Genomic DNA, 16,716 nt, shown 5'->3' on the forward strand with positions numbered 1-16,716 from the left:
TAGCTAATTAACCAAATCCTCGTACACGTACCTCCCGTGGGCTTCGAATGCAGTGTTAAACGTCAAGCGCACGCACGGTGGAGTCTCCTCTGTTCTGACATCCACGTGGGTTACTGCTTGGTTTATTATTTTGTACCGATGCGTTTTTTTTTCTTCAGTCCAACCCTATGTATTCTCTGTAGGACAACTTATTGAAACATGCATATAATATAATTTAGTGCCGCATTCCCCCATCATAATCTTGAATCAATTGACACAGTATGAATCAGGGGTTTAATGTACGTGTTGAAGTACAATGATCTAGATCATTTCCATCTCTTTGAGAATTCTCTGGGTCCCACAAGTCATTTCTCAGAGCTGAGATTTAGGTCAGCATAGATAAAGGATCTACATCAGGCACACTGCAGATAGAGAGTTATGTCTATACAGGAAATCCCACATTAGGACCACATTTGATCAATTGTAGCAAACCTGTTTTACTGCATTTCTGAATCAATGGCAAACATTATTATTCCTAAAACAGGACCGAGTATTCCTTTCATCATACTGTATGAAGTTGACATTTACATGTCTGAAATTAGCATTCATCAGGTTGTAATCATGCCAGGGCAAATCTCTTTATTTACAGCTTGAAGTTGTTTGTACATCACAATTGCAGATAAGACCTCATACCATAAGTAGTAGCCTACTTACAGCCACATACAGTACAGTGCTTCAATGTATCAGTAACAATGGTATGTGGTAGAGAAATAGGACAACAGAAACAAGGTAACAGAAAATCACAAGATATCACAAGCCCAAGCCATTCTTATTGCCACAATGCCACACCTTGTGCACTTTAAAATCCAACCTCTCAATATCTTGAAGAGTAGGAGACTACATATTTCATTGTGTTGGGAAGTATTTAGGAGCACACAAATGGGAAACGTTTGAGTTTATTTAAAATGTTGCAAGTGAAACTTTGTGACAGTGCTCAACAGGTGATTGGCTGTTGCACTGTCTGAAATGGGATGCCATTGGTCAACATCACCTCAAACGATAGGAGGGCTTCTACATGAGGACGAAGTCAACGCTCAATTTGAAGACATTTCTCAATGTATCTCAACTTCATTTCAATTTGTGTGAAGTGAATCTTTCAAGGTTGTAGAAGTAAACCTTGTAGTGCCAGGTTGGTATGGTATAGAGAAAAATCAAATTTCTCAGCAGTTTATTTAGTGTATAGGAAGACAGGGGGAAACCATATCAACATACTTTGAAAGGATGCAGAAACCAAAGCGATCTTAAAAGCAATGGACACCGCATTCATAGATAGGTTACCGCAGAAACAGAAAAAAAAATGCCCCAATGCTCATCTGTTTTTAAATAAAAAACCTTGTGCTGTGCCTCCCGAGTGGCGCAGCGGTCTAAGGCATCACTATAGACCCGGGTTCCATCCCAGTCACCAGTTGTACCGTGTTTCCTGTAACACATTGGTGCGGTTGGCTTCTGGGTTAAGCGAGCAGTGTGTCAAGAAGCAGTGAGGTTTGGTAGGGTCATTTTTTGGAGGACTGGCTGTCAACCTTGACCTCTCCCGAGTCCGTACGGGAGTTACAGCAATGGGACAAGACTGTAACTACCAATTGGATATCACGCAATTGGGGAGAAAAAAATACAAAATAAACTTGTGCTGTAACAGTTTTATAAACTAGAGTTGATTACCTGGCCATTTCCTGATAGAACTGTATAAAATTGTATTTTTGTGGTCTCATCTGTAAAAGTGTGGTGAGTGGCACAATACAAATCCTAACTAAAGTATCTCTGTACAACATTTACAAGTCATGAACATCATTCAGACAATTGTTTTTAAAGCAACAGTAAAAATATTCATTATTAAGTTGTCTAAACAACATAGCTATATTAATAAAAATAAAAATAGATAAGTGTTTTAAAGGCACGAATACCAGAAAAGGTGAAAACATGCAAAAATAAGAAAAAACAACATATTTTTGTGCAAGGAAGCAAAACATATGGTTAGAGCAATTTAATTTACAGCAGGTTATCCCCTTTGCCTATCAACGTCCTCTCGAATACAGTAGTACAGCAAAGGCCTACTGTATGACATTTGAAAACTGTCTCAACAAAATGTAGATTTGTACACAAAAACCCATTAGGTTTTAACAGAGAATGTTAGCTACGTGAGACATTCATGATATTTACAGTATACTAGCCAAAGGGCAAACACTACCCATATACTCTGTATAGACTCCAGTATGATTGCTATTCCAGTCTTATTAGTACCAAACTCTAGTCTACAGTAAGTGAACTTCTGATGAATATACTGCAGTATACTACAGTATCTTATATAGAGATGATAGGGATGATTCAATGAGCCAGACTGACATGGCTTAACACCCAGAGGAAATTCATAAAACACATTGAGATGTGGAATAACATAGAGATAAATACTGTATCTATCTCTATGCAGAATGCATGAAGCATTCTGTACATTCACATCCATAGGGTTACATTCGTGTGCTTGTACATTGTTATGCTGTTGACTTGACAGCCCTGTATGCTGGGAGGGTTTGTCTCTTGTTCAGTGTGGATATAGGGAGAGTGGAGTGGCAGTGTCCGACACAGAAATATAAAGCATATAGGCTAATGGGCTAATACCCACATACAAAAATACTACAGTATACTATAAAATACTAAAGTACCTACTATATAATTCTATAGTAAACTGTAGTATACTATACTACACACTGTACTATTCCTTGATCATGTGTACAGTAGTACTTACTATAGAATGTTATAGTATACTGTAGAAACTATATAGTATTAGCCACAAAAAAATACTGTAGTAAATACTACAGTATCTTAACTGCATATACCCTGCCCATTCCCCTCCCCCATATCGCAATTTGTACCACCCATAAGTCAGAAAACTACATGCCAAGTATGGACCATGTTGTGCGTTCCCTACAGGTTATAGAAAAGAGCAGAAGCTCTGAACAATCTGTTTAGACCCCAGTCCTAGCTACAGGTTATGGCAAATTAGCTCTTTTAGTATTTCTCCAGTAGGTTTCCTGAAGGAGAAAGCCTCCATTTCTATGTCAAAGATAATAAAACAAAAACAATGTAGTAAATACTACAGTAAATACTACAATCCACAAAAACAATACATTATTACTATAGTATATACTACAGTTTTCGATTGTTACAGTATTTATACTATAGTTAACTGTAAATACTACAGTATAATACAGTAACTACTACAATAAATACTACAGTATAATACAGAATACTACAGTAAATACTACAATAAATACTACAATATTCACTGCAGTGTTTTTGCGGACTCCGTAAGTCAGAAAAAAAGTCAACAAAACACTACAGTGAATACTATAGTATATATACCATAGTATACTATAGTATTTTTTTCATGCGGGTAGCTATAGCAGCTCTATGCAATGGGACATCCTTCATAGCAGATATCCCAGGTCTAACCAACTTATTTAGACAGACTTACCACAGAATGTCTGAGTAGAAAATAATGATGATTAAGAGGAATTGGCATCCGGAAATTTTCAACCAGCCAATTAACAACTCACTGTGTGAGTTAAGGATTTACTATATGGATTTATCATACAGTATTACTCTACACAGATCATACTGTACCGTCATCTCAGAGTTCCCTAGGAAGGCATTCTTCTCTTATCTTCCTCTGTACTGTACTGACCGATACACTTTACCTGTTCCTTCTTGACTTCACAAAGCCATTCCATCCTCCTGAAAGCATTCCATCACACCAAGTTCTGCTGCCTCTCATTATCACTTCACATGACTGATATCTTCTTGAGTCAAAGCCAATACCTTTTGACATGGAGATGCTTGTACAATACTTTCTCTCTCCTCTCCCTCCTTTCATCTCTTTCTGTCACTCTTCTTACGCACAAAAACACGTGCTCCTTTACTTTCTTCATCAACATGCCTCTACCCACATACCGGTCTTCAGCGATCAAACACAGATCAACTTTAAGGAAGCAGTGGGGATAGGGTTGTCTGGAAGCTAAAGATCTCTGTTTGTCTATCTGCCAGTCTCTCTCTGTTCCTATCTTCCCATATGGCTACAACGCACGCTATTGAAGATCAATAGATTTGTGTTCACATTGTTTACTAGAGTACGTACATCCAGTGTTCAACAACCAGTAATGCCCTACATATTCAAAGCACCTGCCCAGTATAATTATTTTTCCCAGTAATAATTAATCTCGATTGTGTTTAAGACTAAAGATGAGGCTGTGAGAAAAAAATAGAGAACATAGAAGAAAGTGCATGAAGGAGACATGAGGGAGATACCAACATCTGTTGATGAGTCACAGAATAGAACAGAAGTATGATGGCGAAGTACCAAAACTTTAGTAGTCAACACAGAAATTCCCCTATAGCTCCATTCGCATATTCATTAGGCCACACCGTAGCAAAACGTTTAGCAACGGAACACAAAAACTAGTGTTTCTAATTGGACAAGTCCAGGTAGTACCTCCCAATTTGTCTGTTTTCTTCTGTTTATGCCTAATGAATACACCCAAGTTCACAGTTCCACTCCTGGGGCAGCAGGGGGCAATGATGTCCGGCTGTCCCAGGCCCCACCATGGCTAGTCTTCCTTTCCCTTTCCCATTCCCGGAGGGGGTTCTAGTCGTGGGTTTCTAGTTGGGGGGTTCTAGTTGGTCTTGATCTCCAAGATGGAGGGGTTGTGGTCCAGGATAGACAAAATTATCTTGTCCATGTACTGCCGCAAACGGAAGTTGATCTCCTCCTGCTCCTTGAGGGCCTCCATCAACTGTGGAGAAATATCAAATTAATGTTATGTTACCATCAGATGGTGGTGCCATTATCTGGTTATACCAGCTAACCCTGATGTCATGCGGAATGCAACTCTTCAGGTCTTAGACAAGCGTGGTCACCATACCATCAGAACGGTTACACCAGCAATACATTATTTTATGATAGTAATGTAACCTACTGCAGGCCTAAGAACCTGATCACATACATGCCTACTGTCTAAATGCTATGTGTACTATGACCTTAATCAATGGGGTTACTCTTGCAGGGTTACTCCGAAATGATCAAATCATCAAATGATTAGCATTATGAATGAAAAACTCACGTCGTCTCGTGAGGCATTGTCTATCTCGGCAGCCAGCGACTGGGCCTTGGTCTGGGTGGCAAACAGGTTCTTAGCCTCATACAGACTCAGACTGAGGATCTGACCATTCAGGTCGTCGTTCTGTTCCCTCAGTTTCAGGTTCTCCTGTTGGGTGGTGTGGGGAGTGAAGGAGGGAGGAAGGGACAAAGAGGGGAGGGTGGGAGTTTGGGAGAGAGAAGTAGAGGGAGAGAGGAGGGAAGGAAAGAGAGAGAGAGCGATGAGGGTCATAGTTTGATTTGGCAGACTGAAGCGATGGGTTTAGAGGGGGTCCACAGCTTGATGAGATTCATCTCAATTCTCCAAGCGCCCCACTTCATCCACACTGTTTCAGTAGGCAAGGCCTGTTAGATTAGACTACTGAAGCCTCACACAACTACACCCACGACAAACCATCTCTCGATTTTAACAGCAGCCGACACAGCACACTACATCTACGGTAACACCTACAGGACAGGACACGGGTTATTATGTTTATCAAGGTGTTATGGCACAAACTGCGCCCTGTGTCGACGGGGTGAAGCTCTATAGGCGCTGTATGGTGGTGATATTAGCTGTGGTTAATGGGAAGGGTCAAAGGTTAATGCTCACAAGAAACAACAGTGGGTTTGTTTACCGTCTGACCGTGACGGAGGCGTGCCCCAGCGGATACTATGAGGTGGCGGAGGTCAGAGGTCAGAGGAAAGTCCTGCGAGACAAACCGCTGGACACACAGAGCAGGAGCAAAGAGGAGCACAGGGAGACATGAGAGGGAAGAGACTCATTCATCCCTGTTTGGAATACTATCACATCAGCTAGCTGATCTGCATTCTCTTTTGAACCCTTTCTCAAATATGAAACAGTGCCATTATAAAATAACAGATTTTAAATAGTAACCTATGAGTGTTTTAAATAAGGAGTTTCAGATAAACACCATTTCATCTAAAAGTGTTGAGAAAAGAGAAAAAGGGCATCACATATCTGCCTGACACCAATTAGAGACAGAAGTAATGTTTCTCTTCCAGCCCTGTAGTTTAAACTTTGAATCAAAGCCTGTGACTGCAGAAAATAGTCTGGGTACCAGTCTTTTTAGCTAACATTCCACCCCTTGCCACTCCTGTCATTTGCCAAATGTAACAGCTGAGCAGAGACGGCAACCAGGCTAGTGTGAGAGCGAGAGAAAAGAGAGAGAGAGAGAGAGAGAGCAAGACAGATCCAGATGAAAGCTGCAGGCAAGGCGAGGCATTGTGATTACTCTCCTAGCATTACTGTCAGTTTGACAGTGTGTACTGACCGAAGGCAAGAAAGATGCCTACAGTAGAATATCAAATCTTTACACGTGAAGATACCGCAACACTGCATGTCCCCAGCATTAGAGCCTCTTGCCTGCGTTTGCCTCGAGGCTTTGTGGTTTAGTATCATAACGTCTGCCTTGTCTGAGAGGACATCTTAGAAACACTTTCATCTTGATCTCTTATCTCATGTTTATACTCGGTCCGATGCTCCTAACAAGGTTGGGGAACAATAACAATGTAATTTCACTGCCCTTGACAGACAGATATCACTGGTTTTCACTGCCTAGAAATGGCACACTATCTAAGAAGTCGAAAGGACAACACTTACAGTAGATAAGACGCACAGATATGACTAGTGTATGCCACTCTCTATATTGAGAGTGTATTCACAGCATTTGACTATCACACAAAACACTGTTCACTCGCACACCAGCAAATAGTGTTGGCATATACAATCACATACAGTATACTTAGAGGTGGAATTGAGGGGGGACGTGTGTAAAAAAAAATATTTTTAAACGCTGCAAAATATTGTTTTTGAGCCCCGCCTGCTTAAGTCGCTTGCCCAATTAAATCCTAGCAAATACCCCAAAAGAGGAAGTAACAATGTATTCATATAGAGTTAGCATTGGCCACTAGCTCTCAAGCCCACCTGTTTGAGTCTCTTGACCTCGTGCTCCAGCTCCATCTCTCTGGTCTTGGCGTTGAACTCCGTCAGCCCAGATGAGGAGCTGCGGCCGCGGCCAGGCTTCTCTGTCTCCAGCTTGAACAGCTGCAGGTGCTCCAGCTCCCGACGAAGGTCCTCAATCAACTGCAGGAGGAGGGAGACAACCAGGGACGATATGCGGTAGCTGTCGTGAAGACTGTTTAGTATAAAGAGTACCTGGGGTAGCCACGTAGACCAGTCTGATGCAGTGGGCAGGACTGGTTTATGTGCAAACGTATTCTATACAAACACTCAGCTACTAGAGACTTCAGAGGGGTGGGAGCGGCATCATGAGCTTTCGTTTCACACTACATGTAAAAGTGTGTATAAGTGTGTGTACACGCAAGTGTGTGTGTGTGTGTGTGTGTACGCGTGTGTGTTTGTTTGTGTGTGTGTGCTATCCCTCCTCCCACCTCCTGCATGGCCTCCCTCTCCTTCTGGAACTCGTGTCTGTTCTGCCTCAGCTTGTCCATCATCTTCCTGTAGAGGTCCATCTCATCCTTTAGCCTCAGACTGGTGTCCTCCAGCTTGTCTGTCATACGCTGCTTCTCCTGACAACACACAGGTATAGACACATTCCAATACATGTGATGATTCACAGAGAATAAAGCACGGACAGTTTTTCAAACCTATGTCCGATTCACATTACAGGCCAAAGCCAAGGCAATCTGTTCTGGGCTGGACTGGTTATAGTTTCTGGAACCGTGCTGGGAAGGACAGTGTGAATAGAAAAGACCCAAGCCAGCACAGTGCAGTTTGGGGCGGCCCTATAAGCCATGTACAACAGCTTAGGGAGAGGCAAAATAATACAGCAAGCTAGAGAGGGCGGAGTCACTCAATCTCAAAACTGACCCCGATTACCCAATAACCCCGGCTCTACCCCCAACCTCCAGAGTAGCTCATCAAAAATTAAAGTCACATGGTGTTCACACAATAAAGGTCCCACAGTATGAATAAGGCATTAGGTTGTTAGGATGTATGCGGTAAGCAAGAACACAGTCAGTCTAATAATGCACAGTGAATAGTCCTGTAAGAAGAAACATTAAAGACACATACATTAAAATGAACTATAATTTTAATGAATTTACAGTACTATGCATAGTGCAAATACTGCAACAACAAAAAAATACTGCAAAAAACAGCTATTCATACAAATATTCTCTACAGCTGGCTACCCAAACTCCTTGCTCCCTCCAAAGGATATGTCACACCCACTGACATTAGTTTCTTCTCCGCAATGAGTCTGGATCTGAGTCCCTCCCCAACGATTTTTAGAATGGAGCAACATTCTAGCCATTATGATTGGTTCCAGAAACCAATAGGTTGGGCCAGAGACAGAATACACGTGGGTAAAGCCGCGGTTTGAACATCCGTCATTGGCTTTGATACAATCAAATCGCTGATGACTTTACAACACCCCTAATTTTGATGTCACCACAAACGACTTCAACGATGGCAGTCTCAGACTGAAGTATGTAGTGAAAGAATTCAGTTTGAGTCGTCAGGCAGCCTGATGCGTGTATAGCCTAGCAATTAGTTAGTTAGTGTGACTCTGTTAGGAGTTCACACAATCACACAATCGAATGATCATGCCAACTCCCTTGGATGTTTTCACCAGGCAGGCTGGAAATAGAGGTGTTGATATGAGCCCAGCTGTAGCCTTCACACCTCCAAACGTGTGTGTGTGTGTGTGGCTGTAGCAATTGGTCACGTGCTGTTGATGGGTGGGTGTTGATGTTTTTGTAACCAGTTATCGAGGTCTCTGTCTGTGTAGAGCTAGTAGTACTGGAGCCTAATGTGTCTCTGAGGATGATATACAAGCAAGCACATACCTCGTCCTGTTTCTCTGTCTGAGACTTCAGTCTGCACATGTTCACCGATATATCCCCGTTCTCCTCCTCTAGCTGTTGGACTCTGTAGGGGAAGAAGAGGAACACATTATGATAATTCATCCATGTTTAACATATGTCCGGGTTATTCAAAACAAGGCCACTAACAAAGAGAAATGGAAATTAGCAGTACTGCGGACCTCAAGGTCTGGATTTGGTATCTAGCTCAAGGCCTAATCTATGCTATCTACCTAGCTCTATGGACTACACTCTTAGAAGAAAGGGTTCCAAAAGGGTTCTTTGGCTGTCCCCTTTGGGTTCCATGTAAAAACCCTCTGTGAAAATTATTCTACATGGAACCCAAAATGATTTTACTTGCAACCCAAAAGGGTTCTTCAAAGGGTTGTCCTATGTGGACAGCCAAAGAACCCTTTCAAGTTCTAGACAGCACCTTTGTGTACACTTATAGACGTAAATATGAGTATCTACAGTGTGTAAATGATTGAAGTAAGTGTGTGTGTTACCGGTTGTGTAGCAGCTCTAGCTCAGTGTTCTTGCCTCTCTCCATCTTGCTGTAGGCCTCACGGTGTCGTCTCTGCTCCTCCTCTGTGTTCTGCTCTGCCCGCGCCTCCTGGTCCTTCAACTGCTCCTCCAACTCGTGGACCCTGTGAGCGACACGCACACACACAAGCCAGCACACACGCACATAAACAAACATAAGCATCAATGAGATATGCAAAAACATGCTCACACACACACATATATATATTTAAGAATAAATGTGTGTGTGCGTGCATTCGTGCATGCATTTGTTTGTGTGTATGTGTATATCTACGTGTGTATGTGTGTGTGTGTGTGCGTGGGTGGGCATGCATGTGTGTGTGTAAACCTCCTACCTGTGAACCAGCTGTGTGTTCTCCTGCTTCAGCTTAGACTTGAGATCTCCGTTCATCAGCGTGTCATTCTCCAACTCTGCTACCTTCTTCTCTAGGTAACTCACCTGTGTGTGGGAGAGAGACAGAGAGAGGAGGGGGAGAGAGAGCGAGAGGTTAAAAGATGTTATATCATTCGTTCATCCAATGTCCTTACATCAGCCAGCACAATCAGCAACAAGCTGTGCCAGAGCCGTTCATCTCCATTCACAGCAGAACACAGGTTGACAGTAGCAGCCAATGCAATCAATTTCCCAATTGGTATCCTATCAACTTTCACCTTAATAGAATGGAGTGCAGGTAGTGGAACGGTCACAGATAGAGACAGACACGATAAATGGCAGTCCCTTCCATAGAATTAAACAGAACACAATGTATCTCTACGGTACCTTCTCAGTGATGTCGATGTCACAGGAATCGATGCTGTCTCGGAACAGGTCCTCTGTGCTGCCGTTGCTGCTGCTGAAGTTACTGGTGTGGAGGAGCTGCCTGCAGACAGAGAGAGAGGAAGAGAGAGGAAGAGGCTGTTATACAAGACTAAGAAAAAACAATAAAATCTCTTCCAACTGTGGTAGTCCTAGATCTATCCCTTTTTAGCTTCACCCATAGGGCATCAATCTGAGCTTTACTGCTGAACCATAATGCCACTGTGTGTCCACTCTTGCAGAGAGAATGCCGCAGGATAGGATGTAAAAGGGACTATAAGCAAAGGGGCTGTGCCAGTGGGGGAGCTGATCATATTGCATAGAGTGCAGACACACACACATCACACACTATTACACTACAAAGACACACAGGCATGCATGCCCATATGTACGCACACACACACACACACACACACACACACACACACACAGTGACATTCAAACTGCCGCCACAACAACTAGCCCCACTCTAACTAATGGAATGGCTTCACACCAGCCTCCATTACAGAGACTATTCATTAATAAGAGGAGGAGGAGAAAGGGAGGGAAAGAGTAGGGGAGGAGAGGTAGGGAGTAAGGAAGGCAAGGGAGAGGGGAGAGGAGGAAAGGAAAGGGAGAAAGGAGAGGAGAGGTAGGGAGGAAAGGGAGAGAGGAGATGAGGCGATGTAGAGAGGAAAGAAAAGGGAGAGAGGAGGAGTAGAGTAGCAGAGAAGGTAGAGTAGAAGAGAGGAGAGAGTAGAGAGGAGAGAATAGAAAAGGAGAGAGTAGTAGAGAGGGAGAGAGTAGAGAGAGTAGAAGATAGGGAGTGAGTTGTAGAGAGGGAGAGAGAAGAGTAGAAGATAGGGAGAGAGTAGAGGAGAAAGTAGAAGATAGGGAGAGAGTAGTAGAGAGGGAGCGAGAGAAGAGTAGAAGATAGGGAGAGAGTAGAGAAGAGAGTAGAGTAGAGGAGAGAGTAGTAGAGAGGGAGAGTAGAAGATAGGGAGAGTAGAAGATAGGGAGAGAGAAGAGTAGAAGATAGGGAGAGTAGAAGATAGGGAGAGAGAAGAGTAGAAGATAGGGAGAGTAGAAGATAGGGAGAGAGTTGTAGAGAGGGAGAGAGAAGAGTAGAAGATAGGGAGAGAGTAGAGGAGAAAGTAGAAGATAGGGAGAGAGTAGTAGAGAGGGAGCGAGAGAAGAGTAGAAGATAGGGAGAGAGTAGAGGAGAGAGTAGAGTAGAGGAGAGAGTAGTAGAGAGGGAGCGAGAGAAGAGTAGAAGATAGGGAGAGAGTAGAGGAGAGAGTAGAGTAGAGGAGAGAGTAGTAGAGAGGGAGAGAGGGAAGAGTAGAAGATAGGGAGAGAGTAGAGAGGGAGAGAGTAGAATATATGGAGAGAGAAGAGAGGAGAGAGTAGAAGATAGGAAGGGAGAAGAGGAGAGAGTAGAAGAAAGGAGAGAGTAGAAGAGAGGAGAGAGTAGAGAGTAGAAGATAGGGAGAGAGTAGAGGAGAGAGTAGAGTAGAGGAGAGAGTAGTAGAGAGGGAGCGAGAGAAGAGTAGAAGATAGGGAGAGAGTAGAGGAGAGAGTAGAGGAGAGGAGAGTAGAAGAGAGGGAGAGAGACGAGGAGAGAGTAGAAGAGAGGGAGAGAGACGAGGAGAGAGTAGAAGAGAGGGAGAGAGTATAAGAGAGGAGAGAGTAGAAGAGAGTAGAGGAGGGGAGAGAGTAGAAGAGAGGGAGAGAGTAGAGGACAAGAGAAAGGAAAAGAGTGGAGAGGTTGGGGAAAACACTATACACATAGATCAGTGCTGGCAGGCCAATCTCTCTTTGTCAGTTTAATTCACAGGCTAGAGGAGGGAAGTAGGAAAAAGCCCTATAGACACAGACCACAATGAAAGGATATTCATATGATAGGCAAGCTATACAAAACCTTGAAAATCAACCAACCCTCCATTGTTAACACAATGGAAAACTCAAAAGATTTATTATCTAAATGTTGAAAGTGTGTGGGCGATGGAGAGAAACACGATGGTGCAGTTTGAGGCCATACGGCGGAGAGTGATGCGGGCACTTGAGATGGGGGGTGTCAGCATGTGGGTCTGGCAGGTGTGATGTAGTTGATGTTTGTGTGATGTTGTCGTTGGTATGAGTATTGTAAAATAATCTATAATAATGCCTCCACTGCATTGTATACAGGTACACTATATGTACAGTACAAACAAGCATCTTAATTTGATCACCCTGTTCATCAATTTCCTTCATTTGCCCATATTTCCCATTGCTGCAGGTTTATTTCCCTGCTGTGAGAAACTGGTCAAATTCATATCTGTACACAGTAGTAACTGTAGTAGTAAAGTGAACACAGAAGAGGTAGAGAGGTTCAGTATGCTAAAACCATTACCGTATTACTTAGGAAGAATTACCTAGATAGTAGTCTAATACACTGGCTGACATAATGATCACATGACTAACGGACAGGATCAACAAGGAAGTGGCCAACATACAAAAACAAACACACATACATATGGAGATATGACCGACCTGCCAAAGGCTGTGCTGGAGATTTTCCTATTGGGGCTGGAGAAAAAGAGTCAGAAAACATCCCAGTTAGTCTTACCCTTGTCAGATGTCATGGATATATGAGTTTATTAGTTATAACAATGAATTATAGATAGAACAGTTAATTGCTGTTTGATTGGTATTAAGGTAGTATTGTTAATCAGTATTTTTCACAAGAGGAGAAAGAGAGTGTGTTCCAAATGGCACCAAGTTCCCTTTATAGTGCACTACTTTTGACCAGAGCCCTATATACCCTGGTCAATTGTAGAGCCCTATAGACCCTGGTCAATAGTAGAGCCCTATAGACCCTGGTCAATTGTAGAGCCCTATAGACCCTGGTCAATAGTAGAGCCCTATATACCCTGGTCAATAATAGAGCCCTATATACCCTGGTCAATAATAGAGCCCTATATACCCTGGTCAATAGTAGAGCCCTATAGACCCTGGTCAATTGTAGAGCCCTATAGACCCTGGTCAATTGTAGAGCCATTTAGACCCTGGTCAATTGTAGAGCCCTATAGACCCTGGTCAATAGTAGAACCCTATATACCCTGGTCAATAATAGAGCCCTATATACCCTGGTCAATAGTAGAGTCCTATAGACCCTGGTCAATTGTAGAGCCCTTTAGGCCCTGGTCAATAGTAGAGCCCTATAAAGGGAAAAGGGTGCCTTTTACGACACAACCAGAGAGTAGAGCATGAAGGGGATGTCAATGTTAATGAAATAATGTTCCCTGAGGATGCCTATGGGAACAGTAGTTTTGCAGGCTCAGCAATAGTTCTGTCTCAAAGCTTTGTGTCTGCTTCACCATTAAACCAAAGAGAGAAATCTCTCTCACACACACACAAATTCACGTGCGCACACACACACACACATTTATGCAATTTCAAGCATCTCCCCAGACTGACAAGACGCCTTCAATCATCCATCTCTCCATCCCTCTTTTTCTGTCTCCTCCTGTCCCTCCTTCAAGGATTGATCTTGTGAAGTCTTCCATCACTCTGCCAGCAACACATCACTCTCAGCGACTCTGCATCATCCATCTTTGCTTTAATATATCCTTCTCCTACAATCCCTCTCTTTGTCGCTTTTTCCTTCTCTGCATGCCCATTCAACTATTTATCATCCCATGTTCTCTCGCCTTCCTCCTTTCTATCTCTCACTTCTCACTTTCTCTCTCCCACTCTCATTCCCCCTCTCTCCTCCCCATCCTCTCTCCCTCTCCTCCCTTTACTACTCCCCCTGTCTTTACTTGCTCTCATGCAGAAGGTAGGGGTCTGACTAATTACTGTAAGCCCAGGTATTCATCTTAGTAGAGAATAATCTTTTCAGGCAGAAGAACTGCAGAGTCAGCAGAGACAGAGCAGCAGTTGAAGGGAAGACAAAACGATTCCAGAGTCCTCACCACTTCATTACATTCATTACCGAGTTCTCCAGCCTAGGGCCACTACTGCTATAGCTTACATATGATAGGGCTGCAGGTGTGTGTGTGTGTCTGTGTACAAGTAAGTTCTATGTGAGATGTAAGTGTGTCAGTCAGTGTGTGTCCATCAAAGCAGGTGTGTGTGTGTCTGTTTGATTACAGAGGAAGGAATTAAATCCATAAAGATCACAAAGGATAACATGTCTGAAAATAGACCTTCTACACCTCTCGCTGTACACATGCTGATGATGTGGGTCAATGAATTGTGGCCACCCATTCTGACATTTGGGGATTTACGTAACAGGTTGTGTGTGCGTGTATGGGCGGGGACAAGATGTTTAAGCCCTTTGTGACATCACCAAAATAAACAGCAGGTCACTATGACAGTATTATCTAACCTATCTTACCTACAGTACAATAGTCAGTCAGGGTAAACATAGTGGACAATAGAAGTGTGTCATTTCCCAGAAGTAATGACCAGCTTCATTTTCTGTGAGAACACATCTCATTCTCAGAGCCAGGAGTTTTCCTGTCCACGTGATCTGACATGACCAAAATCCTGCTCCAGTTCTAGACCCACTCAGTCAGCCGGGCTCTAGGCCCGTATGTGTAATGGTGTCTGTGGGTGTCCTGTCTTGTGTTACCTGTTGGCTTTGAGGTTCTTCAGCCTGGCCTCCAGGTCGTTGAGTAGGTTGACCTTCTTACAGCACTGGGAACAGTAGACGTCCATCATCTCATTATTGTACAGGTGACGTGTCTTCCTTGGGGTCTGGCCAGCACTACACACACAGATAAAGATAACACGTTAGAGACAGAATACACACACACACACACACACACACACACACACACACACACACACAGTAAGCAGTAAAATTAGACTTTAAAAAACAGGCACAGGCACACACATACATACACGATTTTGTGCTGTAAATATGTGGTAGTAGAGTAGTGGCCTGAGTGAATATGCTTAATGTGTTGTGAAATCTGTTGTGAAATGTAATGTAAATTGTGTATAACTGCCTTAATATTTCTGTACCCCAGGAAGAGTAGCATCTGCCTTAGCATGAATTACTGGGATCATCATAAATACAAAATACAGTAGACACACAAACACATGCAGGTGCAAACACACAGTGCATTGTATTCACACTACACCCATCCCCCCCGCCCGCCTGACCACACACACAAAACACATTACATGCACGTGCAAACACACAGTTCACTGTATCCTCCCCCACACACACACACATTGCTGTCTGGGTCTACACATATCACGGCGCACTAATCTAAACACAACTTAGAAGTAGGACAAACAAAAGAAAAGTCCATAGTAAGGAGTTTAGGTACTTGATATTCGGAGCAGGACCAAGAAAGCTGAATAGTGTTGGGAGTAAATCCTCCTTCAAAACAGCTCTATAGATGAAAATTAATCAAGAGAGGCCCTGAGGGCCATATAGGCTACGTCTCCAATGGCACCTTATTCCCTGTATGGTGCACTAATTCTGACCAGGGCCAATAGGTCTCTGTTCAAAAGTAGTGCAATATGTAGGTAATAGGGTACATTGGGACACCATCATACTCAGTTCCAGTCAAGAGTAAAAACTAATGAGTTTGGTACGAGAAGCTCTGAGAGGAGAGAAGCAGACTGAAGTGGTTACACAACACACAAAAAAATGCATGCAAATGCATATTAACATGCACACATACAAACAAATACATATGTAACAGTATAGCTTCCGTCCCTCTCCTCGCCCCTACCTGGGCTTGAACTAGGGACCCTCTGACAACAGCCACACTCGAAGCATCGTTACCCATCGCTCCACAAAAGCCGCGGCCCTTGCAGAGCAAGGGGAACAACTACTTCAAGGTCTCAGAGCGAGTGACGTCACCGATTGAAACTCTATTAGCGCGCACCCCGCTAATTAGCTAGCCATTTCACATCGGTTACACATACACACACACTGGGGGATTAAGAGGGTAACAGACTTATAGGACAGGAGGTATGAGACTAGACAGTGGGTGTTTTGTGAAAATATAACATTATGCTCTGTGGGGCTCATCACCACTTGGATCTGAAATCGTTCAAACTCTTAGCTCTGTGTGTTCGTATTTTGACAACAAATGGACTTCCGGGTTGGAGCGAGCAGTCGCATCCGCACTTCGGTCTGCACTTCGGTCTGCAGGTAGTATAACTTTTCATTACATTTCATTACATTTCATTATAGTACAACGGTTTGATTTGTCTAATCTTAGCAATTTCTTCTTAGCTAGCTACATAGCCGTCTTTGTATCAAAGATAATTGCGTAATTATCGTATTTCGTCGTCCTAACGTATCTGCCCAGCAGCTAGCCAGCTAGCTAACGCCCACCGTCTACATAGCTAGCTACATAGCCGTCTCTGTATCAAA

General features: G+C 43.2%; 1 protein-coding gene and 1 non-coding gene across 4 annotated transcripts in view; one reads left to right on the forward strand and one right to left on the reverse strand.

Moving 5' to 3' along the window:
- Window positions 1-592: 592 nt before the first annotated feature.
- The window catches only part of LOC115103729 (rab11 family-interacting protein 4A-like), an 85,933-nt gene continuing 69,809 nt past the window's right edge, over window positions 593-16,716 (reverse strand). For 2 of the 3 annotated variants that reach the window (XM_065006230.1, XM_065006232.1), the window contains 11 exons: window positions 14,950-15,084; window positions 12,864-12,899; window positions 10,317-10,416; window positions 9,892-9,995; window positions 9,520-9,660; window positions 8,999-9,080; window positions 7,580-7,717; window positions 7,113-7,271; window positions 5,803-5,889; window positions 5,151-5,294; window positions 593-4,823 (listed from right to left, as the gene is read on the reverse strand). In XM_065006230.1, coding sequence (XP_064862302.1) covers window positions 4,704-4,823; window positions 5,151-5,294; window positions 5,803-5,889; window positions 7,113-7,271; window positions 7,580-7,717; window positions 8,999-9,080; window positions 9,520-9,660; window positions 9,892-9,995; window positions 10,317-10,416; window positions 12,864-12,899; window positions 14,950-15,084 — 1,246 coding nt within the window. In that variant the 3' untranslated portion in view covers window positions 593-4,703. The remainder of the gene's footprint in view (window positions 4,824-5,150; window positions 5,295-5,802; window positions 5,890-7,112; window positions 7,272-7,579; window positions 7,718-8,998; window positions 9,081-9,519; window positions 9,661-9,891; window positions 9,996-10,316; window positions 10,417-12,863; window positions 12,900-14,949; window positions 15,085-16,716) is intronic. The other variant, XM_065006231.1, reaches the window with a different exon arrangement.
- On the forward strand, window positions 3,030-3,083 carry LOC115104459 (U7 small nuclear RNA). The gene has a single exon (XR_003859762.1). It is a non-coding gene; the product is annotated as a U7 small nuclear RNA (small nuclear RNA).

Source organism: Oncorhynchus nerka, linkage group LG21 (assembly GCF_034236695.1).
Source record: "Oncorhynchus nerka isolate Pitt River linkage group LG21, Oner_Uvic_2.0, whole genome shotgun sequence".
NCBI classification, from domain to species: Eukaryota; Metazoa; Chordata; class Actinopteri; order Salmoniformes; family Salmonidae; genus Oncorhynchus; species Oncorhynchus nerka.